Source organism: Sugiyamaella lignohabitans, chromosome B, assembly GCF_001640025.1.
Source record: "Sugiyamaella lignohabitans strain CBS 10342 chromosome B, complete sequence".
NCBI classification, from domain to species: Eukaryota; Fungi; Ascomycota; class Dipodascomycetes; order Dipodascales; family Trichomonascaceae; genus Sugiyamaella; species Sugiyamaella lignohabitans.
This window is the reverse complement of record NC_031674.1, coordinates 2,390,511-2,405,844: the sequence shown is the minus strand read 5'-3', so window position 1 is coordinate 2,405,844 and position 15,334 is coordinate 2,390,511. Positions and strand designations below refer to the sequence as shown.

Genomic DNA, 15,334 nt, shown 5'->3' with positions numbered 1-15,334 from the left:
GTAGTTCTAAGCTCAACTGTCAAAAGTTTAGTTGCCAAAAAAAAAAATTGAATAAATATGAAAGCGTTCTGAACAATCGGGAATTTCCAAAAATTTCAGTATACGACGGTAATAGATTAGTTATTAGTGACACTCATTTATTATATATATTTCTAGCTACTTATTGAAGCGCTGAAGCTTTGCAAATGTAGTTTGTACGCCTGTCGGGTGCCCTTGTTAATGATAAGCCCAGCAAAGTAGCCTAATTGGGAAGATGTGCAGGGAGCCGATGTGCTCGCGATAGGTGAACGGTATCCAACTGCCCGGTGGGTTGTAGCGATATGCAGAAGCATCGCATATACTGGGAGAAAAAAAAAGTTCGGCTCGGTTGGGAAGGGTCCTGTAGTTGCGTTAACAACAGTGAAATGCCAAGCTATCTCCATATGCTATAATTATTTTCAATGCAGGGGCAAATAAGATGTGCCAAAATGAGACAGGCTGCTAGTACAATGTGACTATTCTATGACCCAACTAATAATATTTGTTATTCGTTATGTGGCGTCAATGCATCATGTAAGTGATGCAATTGCCTGGGCACATATTTAATAGAGTTTTGAAGCCAGTTGTCATTTCTTACTAGCAAAGTTTGAGTTTCCTGGCTGGGATGAATGTGGGTTAACTTTTCATACAAATTAAATGTATTTTCATAGTAATTGGTTTACCTAATGGTCTGCTAAGTAATCTGTCTATATCAGTGCAGGTGCCCAGGTGGGGAAGAAGGAAAGTGCTATCTCATCGTACTTAGTTGGAGGAGGGGCACACTGCAGATACGAGGAACGAATGCAAGGAAGCAAGATAGAACGAGCGGGGTCAATGCGACTACCTCGAGTCATAACTGCAATGGTAGGGACTAGCTCGGTAGCGGGTTTAGGAGACTATCTCTTTAATGATGTGATAATACATCAGTCAGTTCAGTAATAGACTTTTTCAGTGCATGCTTGAATAATATTTACGATTGTATATTGAACGACTGCCAGAAACTATAACCAGAAGCCAGGATACGGCGTCTATGAGAACTCAGACTAATCGTTTAAATGCCATACTAATATAGTTGATAGCTTGGCGGAGATTGGCAGGTAGGCGGGTTAGGTCTCAGATCGACAATCGCCCATTGCTTTATCTTATCACCTGAGACAAAACGAGGGCCTAAATGAACTAATTAATACTCCAGCGTACGCGCCTTGGTAGCAACACGAGACCATCAGCAATTGAATGAGGTATCGAATTTCCAGACACAGAGCTTGGAAACGATTTTCAGCAGGCAAGCAACCAAAATTCACGGTGGTCGTATTGCGAATCTGTCATGGGACAATCCCAGAGCAGCCCACAAAAGCTCAATTCTGAGCAGGTGTCATTATTATTTGCCCAAAGATGTGCGAAACAGTTCAGTGCTTTAGAAATTTGGTCACTAAAGGTAAGTTTTTTCTGACAAAACTATTTTCCACATCGGCGATGCTAACGTTGTCAGGAGATCATCAATGAATTGGCAGACAAGGAGTCAGGTATTGTTTACTGGAAAGAAGACACCCTGTAAGTGAATTAGTAGACAGTGCTATTCAGCTCAAAGTCTGTTATAGTTATGACTTTACCACAGGCTCTTTTCCTTGGCCCAAGACGTTTGGTCACTCAAACTGGGGAGGAAATATCCTATAACCTGAATCCTAGTTAGTGTAAAGTATGAACACTCCATTATTTGGGCTCAAAATCCTAACTCAACTTAACTAGGCTCAAGTATCTCGCTATTCCAGATAGTGTGGCACCAGCAGGAAGTCTTCTATTCAAATCAGCTAGTTTCATTGGTGCATTCCCCTTCATTAGAACCCTCTCTCCAGCCACCATGACGGTCGAAAACCTCGTCAAGGCACTGACGTTTTATAATGGCAAATATAAGGGTGTGATTAGGGGTGAATATGATATTCTCAAGTTATTGTTTCTATCGTTTGCTACTGAGATTATGGAAGGAAGCAGCGCAGAGGGACAGGCAAATATTGCCGATGAACAGATAGAGTTTGAAAGGACGGGCATCAGTTCTTGGGATAGATTTTCCGTAGTCCAGAGTTTTGACAACATAGACGTCACAAAGTGGTACATATCGGGTCCTGATTTAGTGGCATTGTTTAGCTTGTTGCTACCGTTGGTGGACTACAAACCATATGAGTCTTTTGATGCTGTAGTTGAGCGATTTGAGGAGGCGTCAGTCAAAAAACTCAGGAAGTCTGCCCAGTCAATGGTTCGATCAATATCTGCAGATAGTAACAGCAAACTGATTGAAGATATAACTATATCATGCGAAGAGTTCCGAGAGGCAATTCTACTAGCATTTCCTCATGTCCTAGAACCACTTGCCCTCATATTTGATCGGCTCCTTTATCAACAGAAGTCCAGTACGGTACCAGAGAGGCGCCTGAGTTCTTCGCCTGAGTCGCCTGTACAACCAGAAGACGTAGATACAACTAAGGTAAAAGAGCCAGAGAAAACGGTCAATTCTCGAATCGGCTTAGTGACCAAGCTTACCACATATGCAATTCGAGGACAACTTTATAGCACATTTGGACCCATGATACAAACAATGGTCAAACTATACAGTGGATCAGAAGCGGGATTTTCAATGAGGTCTTTTGAAACAAAGGTGTTCAATTGGAATGCTCCCAGCATCTTTCTAATATCCGGAAGGCGAGTTGCAGATGCTACCGATATCAAAGCAAACTCGCGTATACGGAGTTTCAATGACCAGATTCCCCCAGTTCGAGCAAAAAATAACCGTAAGAGTAAAACTGTTATATTTGGAGCCTTTGTAGAATCTCCATGGAGGGCAAATAGCAAAGAATGCTTTGGAAATGAAAGTACGGTTTTAACTCAATTGTTTCCCACTCACAATGTATATAAAGCATCCAAAACCAATCGCCACTATGCATACTTCAGCCGAGGGGAGGGAATCGGCTTTGGAAGTCCTCCTCCACGGAATGGGAAATATTCCAACATAGGAAACATATCTCTTGTTATAGAGAGCTCATTTGAGTTTGGTGTGTTTCGGCACTTTGGGCCCGGTGGTTCGTTTGAACCTGGCCCATCCCCTTCAGAAAAGATCTTGGAGTTCGAAGATAGGTTCGTAATAGAAGAGATCGAAGTCTGGGGATGTGGTACCGAAGAGCATTTAGCCGAGCAAAAGCTACGGTGGGAATGGGAAGAAAGGGAAGCTCAAAACAGACGAAAGATCAATGTTGATAGCCTTGGAGAGGATAGAGCTCTGTTGGAGATGGCGGGTCTCGTAGGTAAATACAGTCAGAGTGGTGGATCAGTTTAAGACTGCATCGTTCTCCCTCAAAAATATATGCTAATAAATTTATTTATTCTATTTTTTAGATTTTGAATTGTTTATCAACTTCTTTTTAACCGCCTTCTTCATTTTCTTTTGACGTTTCTCTTTCTTCTCTTCTTTTAGAGCTTGTTTTCGGAGTTTATTAGACTCCCGATCAGCAAACTTTTTCTCCTTTACTGTCTTCTCCTTCCAGACATCTGTATCTTCGAGCTCGTCATCTGAATCTTCGGAATCTGAGTTGGAGTCTGATCCATCTTCCTCCGAACTTGAATTGCTTTCGGGGTTAACATTTACAAGATTCCCGTATATCAAATCTTTGCCTTCACCACGACTAATCTTCTCAACATCGCGCTCAACATCATAAACCTGTTCAAGGTTTTGTGGAATATAAATAGATCTAAAAACTGCATCGTCGGTTACATCTTGACTAGTGAGGTCTTCTTGAGGAAGCTGCTGGAGGTATTCAACAAGATAATCTGAAGTTTCTGGATGGGGTGGTGGTGAATGTGGGTTTTCTATTTTCTCGCCAGTGATAAACTTAAAGAGACTCCGCTCTGAAAATGGAGTTGCACCCTGTCTTCTAAAATAATCATTCACATTTTTGATATCCATTCTTAGGAACTCCAAACTATGAGGGTGATCATGCTCCACAGACTGAGAAACATCAATAATATACAACTTCTTCTCATGATATAAAATATTGTACTCGCTTAAATCGGCATGGACCAATCGGCATTGTTGATAGAGAATTCTCATATATGACAAGAGCTGTAGATACAGTTTGGGGTACTCGCTTTCGTCTATATCAGCATCTCGTAATCTCGGGCTGGCCCATCCATTAGCATCACCCAAAAATTCCATTACCAGAACATGCAAATGCAAATGAAGTGGTTTAGGAACAGGGATACCAGATTGATAAATTCTCTTGAGATTACGGATTTCTTTTTCTGCCCATAGTTTAACCATTTTTCGTGGGTTGTGCCTGGAATAGCCGTTTCTAAAACGGAACTCACCACTGACATACCTATCTCTATCTTTGAAAACCAAAATCGAAGTTTTATAAATTTTAATAGCTCTATGCTCTCCATCTTCCGTCATTGCGTGGTACACATTCGCCTCTTTTCCAGTACTAATACAACCATTGATCTCATATACAATTCCTCTGTTGATCATTTTAAACAGGATCATTCGAGTACGAGGATCTAAGACCTGTTCATTAGTAGCCCTGTCGGCCTTGTCTGAACTGGGCCCCGACGACACCTTTGACGCTCTTGTTCCCTTACCAAAATATTGATCATCCCCACTTTCCAACTTAATTCTTCCTAAAAGCTTACCCAGACTGTTGGGGTCATTTAAAGTCAACTCCTGTTTCGTTTTGGGTTGTTGTACATTAGTTTTGGGTTCATATTTTGGATCCTCGCCATTCTTTCTAATCTCTATAATCTTCTTTTGCCGATTGTAAGCTTTGGTTATATCTTTCTATGTTAATAATTGCTATCTGACCAGTAATTCAATACTTATACATAGACCTATCTACAATAAGAGGTAATAGACTCAAATTAGACTGCCATCATTATTGCTTGGACAAATCAGACACTCATAAGGTGAGTTAACAGGTTGATAACTTGCTAGTACTTACTGCCACTTCCATGTTCTCCTAGTTCTTCCTGTTGAGCTTCTTCTTCTATTCCACTATCACTAAAGCTATCATCGCCAGATTCGCTTTCAACAAAGTCTCCACTAGTGAATTTATCATCAAATTTTGACATTTTGATTAGAGTTGCAAGCCTTCACAGGTCCTACCTTGCGAGATGAACTTGATCTCTTCCTGCATAAATATTTTTGAGCCGCGCAGATAGAGCATCTATTGATAAGGCCCATGCTTGTTCCAAAACATCCAGAGATACACGCCAGTATATATAACTGATTAGCCAGAAGATTCTCAGATTCTTATCTGATTACAAGTACCGATTATAAATACTATCTGAATATTTGGGATTTCAGAAGTAATTCATCGCAAAACAAAAGTGGCCGGGGCAGGGTCGATGTGCGGCTGAACTAAAAAGACATTCAGCAGGCATCACGTTTAATCTCTTCTATACTACTTCGTCACCATCAGAGACCTCCTCATTCGTATTGATTTTAAGTACAGCGTGTGAATATTTCTTTCTATTGCTGATTTTATTGAAAGATACGGAATTTGGCTTCAATTTCTGAAACTATCTTGTCATCGAAAGAAATCAGAGCATCTACTCCGATATTTCCGCGATCATTACGCCCGCAAGCTTTCCGCTTATTAGACAGCAAGTAGTAACTTGAATCGAAAACGGATACAAGTAATAATCACTCTATTGGGCTAATATTAATAATCTATTATATCGACACACTGCATTCTCACATCTATAATGCTGTCCTTAGTGCCACGGTCATTCCTATATTTCCTACCCCTGCATGTAGGAGCAGAAGTAATCATCGGCATTGGGATTTTTAATAAAGCTAGTGGGTTTTACGGAATATTATCAATATTTACTGGACATCCAATTTCTGTATTAGAATGGTTGCTTAATTTAATTTCTTTGGCTATGCTTCCACTCTATATTATGGCATTTTTTAACATCGCTAGAAGAAATGGCCTACAAATGTTATTATTTGCATATCTATACTGCTTCGACACAATATTAAGTATAGCTTTTACAATAATGTTTTGTGTTAGGTGGTTCGCAGAAAATTCTGGGCCAACAGGAGGGGCAGGTAACAGTACACTGGGGAGTTTAGGCTCCACTGTTTCCAAGACAGCGTCAGAGGATATAATTGCCTACTTGAGTTCATCCGCGAATAACATCGTAGATAGCCCCACAACTACTGCTATTGACCTAGCTACAAGTGCTGTGACATCCCTTGTAGCTTCTGTTGGCACAGCTACCAGCGATATTGAACAAATTACGAGTACTATTTCATCAGTTGCAAGCGCTGTGACGTCGCCGTTGCCGACTTATATTCCTGAGGACTTGAACGACTACGTGTACTTGGTAAACCGGGCTGCGTCAGATAGCGCGGTATTAAACAAGTCAGCTTCTCTTGCCCAAGAGACTTCTGAGACGATTATTATCACAGTTGCATTATTGATGGTCCGAATCTACTTTTCATTCGTGATTGTTGGTTACGCTAGGATGTTAGTACGCCAACAAAACTTACGTTCACACAATGGACAGCCCAAGGGATCTTGGTCAGCGAAATTACAGTATCTAGCCCTTAGTGTTGCTGAGCCATTCTGGACAGGAAACCCATATCCTAGTAGTTTTAGACCCGGAACAGCGTCTGAACTCAAAGATGACGAGTCTGCGATTCATCTGAATGCCGACTTCAACGATAATGATTCTATAAATGGCGAGTAGAGAGTTATACGTATTAGTATGGGAAGAAGTTAACAGAGGTACGAGTGTAAAATAAGTAATAAAGAAAATCAAATGCATTAGTTGTGAAATACCTTTTATAACGACATGATTCAGCGTATCGACCGGACAGTTTCTGATATCAACGTTAAGTTGATGTTTTTCCCAATATCGATGCAATATGCCATCACTACCGAACTAGTGGTAACTGCAAGATAAATAGAAGTTTCAGTGACCCACTGAGGTGTCCATTCCATTTTAATTATGTGAGGATAACATTTAAAATGGAGAAAACGGCGTATTTTTGTATCTGTGGTGCATAAGATGATACTGGTTTGGTCCATCAGCCTTGAGGCAAAAGCTAGTAACGAAGATCCATTATTGGGCGAAGCTGGTGACCACTCCAATAAGTATATATTTCCTTCAATTTCCTCATTCCAGTTCAAATGAATATTTAAATTTAGATAGACCTTCCATTTATCTACGCCATGATATTGATATATCATAATGTAACCAAAGTTGTCCAAGACTGCAATTAGCGAACCATTATTTGGTGTAAAGGTTGGAGGAGCCCAAGTTACATCAACGATTTTAGAGTTGCTACTTATTGGTGTGATAGATCCAATAATGTTTGGGATTTTTGGGGCTTGGCGAGATATCGAAAACCCTTCAACAGATAAAATATCCACCTGGTCGCTTGAGACAAGTGCTAGTCGGTAATCTTTCGATGACTTCACCCTAAGGTCAAGGCAGTCTTTGACTATCAGTTTAATATTTTGCATGATGTTGATAATCAGAAATTGTAATAGAAATTGATAATGAAGGAAGGGAGGATGTGTATTTGAACGATGCCTCATCAGAGATCATCGTGCATATGTCTGATCTCCTGTTCCAGATAGGGTGATGATCGACCTACTTTAATCTTGCATGATAGAGCCTAAACTGAGCCACTTCCTAGACAGTACGTACTGTATCTGACAGAGGGTATTACCTACTAATGTAATTTTTCAAAATATGGTAGGACATACAAGGTTGTCACTTAAAGAATCAATCGACATTGTATGATACGTTTATAATTAGCAAATATGGGACGCACTCAGGCGTAACATCTCGACTATTGACTTTTTTACATTAGATGTTACTCTTCCCGTAAGGAATTGCCGGTAATATAGGACAGGCGACATCTCCAAATCCTACTAAACCTTCTCCATCACCTTTGGCAACCCCTCTGAAGGTAACTACATCTCCGTCTTCAATAAACTTTCTGGTAGAACTGCCAATTTTTACATCAACGCTACCACCCTTAGTGATTTCCAGGAGAGATCCAAAAGCGGCATCACTCTCACCAGAAATTGTTCCTGATCCGAGTAAATCACCAGTCTGTAAATTGCATCCGGTGACGGTATGGTGTGCAATCATCTGAGGGAACGAGAATAGCAAGAACTTAGTGTTGCTGTGAGAAACAACAGACACTTGACCCTCTTTAGTTCGAATTTCGACCTCAAGATCGATATCATGTCCAGACTTGGAATCATTTTCCTTAAGATAGTCCAAAACATCACCCACATCAGGTGGTCTTTCCATAGTTGGGGCTTTAAACGGAACAAGAGCATCATGTAAGACCACCCAGGGCGAAACTACAGTGCCAAAGTTCTTAGCAGTAAACGGTCCAAGTGGTACATACTCCCAAGCTTGAACATCTCGAGCACTCCAATCATTCATTAAAACATAGCCAAATATATAGTCTTCAGCAGAATTAACATCAATTCTATGACCTAGATCATTAGGTTTTGAAATAAATGCAGCGAATTCCAACTCGTAATCAAGACGACGAGTTGGGATGAATTCTGGCACCTTAACCTCAGCCTTGGGATTAGTCAGTACTTGACCATACGGGCGGTGGATCGGGGTGCCTGATATAACCACTGAACTGGCTCTTCCATGGTATCCAACAGGAATGTGATAGTAATTTGGCTGAAGTGCATTTTGAGGGCTGCGTAAAATACAACCACAGTTATATGCATGATTTCTTCCTGCATAAAAGTCGGTATAATCACCAATTTGCAATGGGAGATGTGTTTTAACAACATCAACTGAAAGCAATGCCTTGGATTTTAACTCTTTATTTTCTTCTAGAATTGAGCTGAACTTTCCATTTGCTTTTAGGACTTCTTGAATATATTCGCGAACGGCTCGATGAACAGGGCGACCAAGCTCGGCAAACTTATTGAGAGTGGACTGTTCAAATACATTGGTTTGCTTAAAACTAGATAAACCAGAGAATCCTCCAGATGCTGTAAATACCTTCAGATCAAGGACATGGTCACCAATCCGAACGGCAGGTCGGGGATCTCGGTCTGCAGTGGAAATGATTCCAAAAGGAATATTGCGTAAAGAGAAGTGTGAGTTATCGGGGATTGAGACGAACGACATTTTTTCGTTCAAAAATACTGAAAGTCGTGAGTTTCAAGCGCGATTATCACTGATCGATTGCGGTAGAAGAGTTCAATTGGCGGGGATATCAGCATACTATATAAGCTTTCGGTCTTACCAAATTGTCCCACTTAGCGGAACTAAAATGCGCGGAATGTCCCAAAGCAGAATTTAGTGGGGAATGTGCACTTCTGAACGGATAACGGCGGAAAGAGTCTGACAGGGGCAGTGGAGTTTGACGCTTACTATAAAACAGTTCATATCCTCACCGTGATATTTTCCGCTTTGACCAATAATAAAAGTATAAAAAAAATTCACAACCATTCCGCTACTATTATGATATATATATATAGAGAAAACTTAAATACTAAATAACACATTAAAAATCATGAACAAAACTATTTCTTGATAGTTTTCTAAGGGATTTCCCGAAGAAATACAACAATACACCCAGTAGAATCGGTATAAAAGCTACAGCGAGAGCAACTAATATAGGTGTTTTGTAACCGACCTCTTGGATCCAAGTTGGTAGCCATTTAGAGAGTCCATAGGCATAAAGATCCTTGATTAGCGATGCTAGAACAAAAATGTCTCCTGTAACAGCGCGATAACCATCAACTGCATAAGTAGCCGCAATAGTAGTAACACTGGCTACTTGAATCCCGACTAAGCCATAGCCAATAATAACTATTATTGGCCACTTCCATTTATATTCGTATCCAAGAGCTATTATGACGATACCCAATAGTTGACAAAGAGCAAAAGGGATTAGGGCAGGCAATCGCATCTCTGGCTCTCTGATTCCGTTATTTCTCTTTGTGGACCACCTACAAAGCCAATCTGATAATGGTCCAGAAGTAACTAACCCTATAAAAATACCACCTAAAGTTGCAAAATTAGTGAACCCAACCGAAGAAGACGAGAAATTATAAGGGGACGCCGCAAAATTATCGGACTGGGTAAGGTTGACAACAAGAAATATACTGGCACTGCCACTGTAAACAAATCCAGCCCATAGCACTATCGGGAAGAAGAATAGTTTGAAAGGAACCCAAAATGGTCTAAGCATATCCCGCTTCCTAGCCGTTCTATCAAGATGGGATATTCCGAACTGTTTTCTTGATGGACTTCCTTTATAGAGAAATTCATCTACAATAATAATGTCCTCATTCAATGATGTAACCTTCTCTATGCTATTGTCAACTGAACCCTTCACAGACACTTCAGTCACACCATCAGGAGAATTCTCCATGACATTGTTCGACCTATTCCATTTTGTCTCCGGGATTAGAAAGAGTGTCCAGACAAAAAGAAAGATGTACAGGCCGAAATCAAGCCACCAAAAGCTTCTCCATCCATAGCGCTCTGACATCACCCCTGCGATTACGGGTCCTATGGTCATAGCAGCAAAGAAAGCGAACGAAAAGAGGCCCATATACAATCCACGTTCGTGCAGAAACATGACATCTGATACCAGCTGCCCGCTGACAGTTTGTGCTGGACCAGATGCTATACCATGGATTGCAGCCGCTGCCATTTGCGATCGATAAGAGGTAGCCAAAGCTCTCCATAATGCGACAAAGATACCAAGACCACAACTGGTCAACAGTATCGGTCGTCTCCCGACTTTAGTACTAGCACCAACCCAAAAAATTGTTGACAGGCCAGTAGTAATAATATAAATACCAATGAAATTCAACACATCGTTCAGAGACCGGTCGTAGGTTTCCATATAGTAAGGGACCTGGGGAGCTACGGAGAGACCACCTATCTGGTGAACCATTGCCGTTAAAAACTGGCCAACCATCAATATAAACTTCCATTTTTTGGACCAATTTAAAGGATCGTTTATATCGTTGGACGGTTGAGGGACTAGAACACTATTGTGGCTTTTTGTGAGGTGAATGTGTGTTGTATCTCTCATTAACTCCGTTCCCGGAGGCATGTCAATTTCCAACTCATGGATTGCTTCTGCTTGTATTCGAGTTGATACTTGATTAGACATTTTTTTGCAATTAGTGTTGAAAACTCACCAATGAAGCAAACGAAGCTGACTCTATTATATATTTATAATTCCGTAACCAATTATATGAGATCTCGAAACCGGTAACGAGTACCCCTCTTTCGATCTTCCTAGTTATGACTTTAAATGTTTGCATTTTTCCGCTGGGCAAGCTAGTACTACCCCCCTGTACAGAATAGGAATCACCCCCACAACCTGCTATTTTGTTCTCGACCATTCAATCAGCAGTAATTAGAGCATTTTTTTCACACCTGCAAAAGCAAAATGAACAAGAAAAGCCTGAGCCCTTTAGGGCTAAATGGTCGGGAACAGCTTATGCCCAGTATCCTATATAAGATGAGAGTTACCAGTATAAAGAACGATTGAAGGGGGGAAGTTACTAAGAACCACCGGCATAGACGGAGGATCTGAACGCGAAGCTAAGGCGTTGTAATATCCTGAGACATGAATTCTCGTCGGGCCAAGGAGCAATGTGCAGGGCTATTGAGCGGATGCATTTAGACAGATGTGCCAGTGCCTGCGGACTTATCAGGCCCAGTTCCTGGATAATTACTTGTCCGACCAATGCTACCTTCCTAGAAAATAGACCGAATTTAGAGTTCATCAATTACGCCTTCTAAGAAACCCCTCATATTTTTATGCAAGATAAACAGATTCTGCAAAAAGGATCTGCACTTATCGAAGCGCCAGTAGGCGGGGGGAGGGCATAAGAGGGGAGCTGACACCTGTCAGGACCAATCGCTCCATTCAAACCGTTACCCGATAGAACTCAAAGAAGCTGGTTGAAGCAGGCATAGCTTGAAATACTCTTGACAAGATGATTTCAAAGGGAACTTGAGCACGTAGTCACTAAGAAAATAGCCTTATATTGATGAACTTTGTTAGTCAATACCCGAGGGATCATACAAATTGGTCTTCTTGAAGTCTTTGCTTGGTAATGTGGAACTTTTACAGATAAATAATTGTAACCGCGTTGTCATGTGGGGGATACGAGTGCGGAATTCATTCCGCGATAGATCTACATCATGAACCCTTATCTTCTCCGTTCGTTCTCGGTTCAAAACTTGAATTTGATAATATCTTTCTCCTCCAATTCTTCTACACTCAACTACCGATTTTAAAATGGTTCTTTCATTAGCTGGAAAAATAGCACTTGTAACAGGAGGATCAGCTGGACTTGGTGCTGAGATTGTAAGGCAATTAGCTGCTCAAGGCTGCCATGTCGCAGTCAATTACTCTGCTTCTCGTGATAGAGCAGAAGAGCTGGTCGAGTCCGTAAAAGCTACCCACAAGGTGAAGGCATTGACTCTACAAGGAGATGTATCTCAAGAGCAGGCCTGTAAGGAACTTGTGGCTGAAACTGTAAAGCAATTAGGAGGACTCGACATTCTAATCTCCAATGCGGGTTGGACTCGAATCATCAATTTCGCTGATTTGGATGGTGTCAGTGCTGAAGACCTCGATAAAACTTTTGCGATTAATGTAAAGGCTCATTTCTACCTATTTAGAGAAGCAAAACCACACTTTGAGAAAAATGCGGACGGCGGTTCGTTCATCATTACTGCATCGGCAGCTGGGTTGAAACCAGGTGGAAGCTCAATTCCTTACTCAGTATCCAAGGCTGGATCAATTCATCTAGCTAAGTGTCTTGCCAAAGCCCATGGTCCAAAGTCTCGTGTAAACGTGATTTGTCCCGGTTTGCTACTTACTGAGTGGGGCCAGCGTTTCGGTGCTGAGCGCATTGCTCACATCGAAAATAGCTTGCCTCTCAAATACACTTCTTCCTTGGAAGACAATGCTGATATGTTTATTTCAGTTGTTAAGAATAAGAGTATGACAGGTGCTGTCATTTCCGTAGATAGTGGTATGTCACTAATTTAGTACCATGTAGACATTGATAATTGACTAAGCCTATAATCTGACTACCTAGAAGCCTTCTGGACCCTTCTCAGTTCTATCTTTTAATTCGATAGCTAGAATGAACCAATTGAACACTGCAAAATCAAAAACTAATGTGATCATCCTAGTTGTTCCTATTAACGACATGTCAGATAAGATACGTCAGCAAAAGAATGATTATGCAAGTTGGCGATCTATTTTGTGGGGTCGATGACGATCAGAGCGGAAAAGGCTAAGTAGAGTGCGGAAACCCCATAAAAGCTAGGACATTTGTCAGGTTATCAAGTGCGGAAAGCATTCCGCGCTTCTAATGGCGACGACAAAAGTTTCGGCTAAATAATAGCACTCATGGGCGGCCGACTATTGCACATAATAGTTGAACTGACAAATCGTCTGATCCCTCTATGCAATTCGAAGTGATAAGCTATATATAGGGCAACCTGCCTATGGTCAGTGGAAGTTTATTGTACAATCGCTAGCCATGGCATTAACAGAAATTATCCAACAAGCAACTGCTGATCTCGTTCAGATCTCAACAAAATACCCTGCTTTGATCCCACTTCTGGCGCCGCTATTGGCACTTTTAGGTTATGTTATTATCAACGAGTTCTGGAGATACAATATCCGATACAAGGGGTTCTCTGGTCCAGTAGGTTATCCAATCTATGGAAATATTCCACAGATTTCAAAAAATGCACCAGAAACATATAGATTGTGGTCTAAAAAGTTTGGACCAGTTTTCCAAATTCAACTTGGAAATATCCCTGTTTTGGTAGTAAACTCCGCTTCTAAAGCACGAGAAATTTTCCTTACCAACTCAAGACAGACCAACTCCAGGCCCAAGATGTATACATTTCATAAGGTTGTGTCCTCGACCGCAGGGTTTACTATTGGAACATCTCCTATGGACGAGTCATTGAAAAGGCGTCGAAAGGCTGCTGCAAGTGCTCTTAACAGACCCGCTGTTCAGTCTTATATGCCACATGTTGACCTTGAAACAAAGGAGTTTATTAAAGACTGCTATGTTATTGGAAAAGCGGGAACCGTTGCAGTTGATCCGCTACCTATCATTCAGAGGCTCAGTTTAAATTTATCACTGACTCTTAATTGGGGAACGCGGATTGACAGTTTGAATGATCCATTGTTTGCTGAAATAACTGAAGTTGAAGAATATGTTTCTCGTTTCAGAAGTACTACAGGAAACTTACAAGACTACGTTCCTCTTTACAGGCTTAATCCTTTCAATTCAGGATCTCAAAAAGCAGTTGAGATGCGCCACCGGAGAGATGTTTATCTGAAGAGAATGAATAAGGAACTTGACGAGAAAATTGCCAACAAGACATACAAACCTTGTATACAAGCAAATGTTCTTCTTGATCCAGAGGCTAAGCTTAATGCTGCCGAGTTGATGTCTATAAGCTTGACAATGGTCTCCGGAGGCTTAGATACTATTACGACTCTCGTGGTATGGGCATGTGCGCTGCTGGCAGCACGTCCTGATATTCAGGAGAAGGCACTGTCAGCAATTCGTGAGAACTTTGCCGAGAGTGAAGTTTTGTGTGACCCTCTGGAAGATCAAAAGTGTGCATATGTCGTAGCTTTAGTGCGAGAATGTCTAAGATTCTACAATCCACTGAGACTGGCACTGCCTCGCACTGTTGAAACCCCATTTATGTTCGAGGGTAAAAAGATACCTAAAGACGCTCTCATTTTCCTAAATTCCTGGGCATGCAATATGGATCCGGAATTGTTCGATGATCCTTACGAATTCCGCCCCGAGAGATTCCTTAATAACCTGACTGATCCGATTTTTACGTATGGCCAAGGATCACGTATGTGCGCGGGATTTCTACTAGGAAATCGAGAATTATATTTGCTATTCATGCGTTTAATTTCTAGTTTCGAAATTAAACTGTCTGATAATGTGGACATTAATCCTCTAACTGGTGTTGATGATCCAACTTCATTGGTTTCTACTCCCAAGAGATACAAAGTTTTCTTTGTACCCCGAAACGAAGAGATTCTCAAAGAAGCCCTTAACAATCATGTTCCCTGCACCGTATAAAGTTTGCAATTTCAGTCTTCTATTATCCTTACCTGGCGTATTGCATTTCGGGATTTTACTATATGTATGATATGTAAATAACAAGAAGCGTATAATTCAATTATCCGATTATAAATCACAGAATATTACTTAAAGAGAAAAATAAACTTGCCAATAGCTAAGAA

The 15,334-nt window shown here is 41.0% G+C and overlaps 6 protein-coding genes across 6 annotated transcripts; 3 read left to right on the top strand and 3 right to left on the bottom strand.

Annotated features, from left to right (window-relative positions):
* Nucleotides 1-1,876: 1,876 nt before the first annotated feature.
* On the top strand, nucleotides 1,877-3,343 carry RTC5 (Rtc5p; the record flags this gene model as incomplete). The annotated part of the gene is made up of 1 exon (XM_018879733.1): nucleotides 1,877-3,343. The coding sequence occupies one exon, from the start codon at nucleotides 1,877-1,879 to the stop codon at nucleotides 3,341-3,343; it is 1,467 nt and encodes a 488-aa protein (XP_018737621.1).
* A 48-nt stretch (nucleotides 3,344-3,391) lies between these two features.
* RIO1 (protein kinase RIO1) lies at nucleotides 3,392-4,531 on the bottom strand (the record flags this gene model as incomplete). Its single annotated transcript, XM_018879732.1, has 1 exon — nucleotides 3,392-4,531. The coding sequence occupies one exon, from the start codon at nucleotides 4,529-4,531 to the stop codon at nucleotides 3,392-3,394; it is 1,140 nt and encodes a 379-aa protein (XP_018737620.1).
* Nucleotides 4,532-7,881: 3,350 nt separating this feature from the next.
* Nucleotides 7,882-9,183, bottom strand: AWJ20_2764 (fumarylacetoacetase; the record flags this gene model as incomplete). Its single annotated transcript, XM_018879731.1, has 1 exon — nucleotides 7,882-9,183. One exon carries the CDS (start codon nucleotides 9,181-9,183, stop codon nucleotides 7,882-7,884), a length of 1,302 nt encoding a protein of 433 aa, XP_018737619.1.
* Nucleotides 9,184-9,562: 379 nt separating this feature from the next.
* On the bottom strand, nucleotides 9,563-11,188 carry HOL1 (Hol1p; the record flags this gene model as incomplete). Its single annotated transcript, XM_018879730.1, has 1 exon — nucleotides 9,563-11,188. One exon carries the CDS (start codon nucleotides 11,186-11,188, stop codon nucleotides 9,563-9,565), a length of 1,626 nt encoding a protein of 541 aa, XP_018737618.1.
* Nucleotides 11,189-12,328: 1,140 nt separating this feature from the next.
* Nucleotides 12,329-13,087, top strand: FOX2 (bifunctional hydroxyacyl-CoA dehydrogenase/enoyl-CoA hydratase FOX2; the record flags this gene model as incomplete). The annotated part of the gene is made up of 1 exon (XM_018879729.1): nucleotides 12,329-13,087. The coding sequence occupies one exon, from the start codon at nucleotides 12,329-12,331 to the stop codon at nucleotides 13,085-13,087; it is 759 nt and encodes a 252-aa protein (XP_018737617.1).
* Nucleotides 13,088-13,586: 499 nt separating this feature from the next.
* Nucleotides 13,587-15,170, top strand: AWJ20_2761 (uncharacterized protein; the record flags this gene model as incomplete). Its single annotated transcript, XM_018879728.1, has 1 exon — nucleotides 13,587-15,170. One exon carries the CDS (start codon nucleotides 13,587-13,589, stop codon nucleotides 15,168-15,170), a length of 1,584 nt encoding a protein of 527 aa, XP_018737616.1.
* Nucleotides 15,171-15,334: the final 164 nt, after the last annotated feature.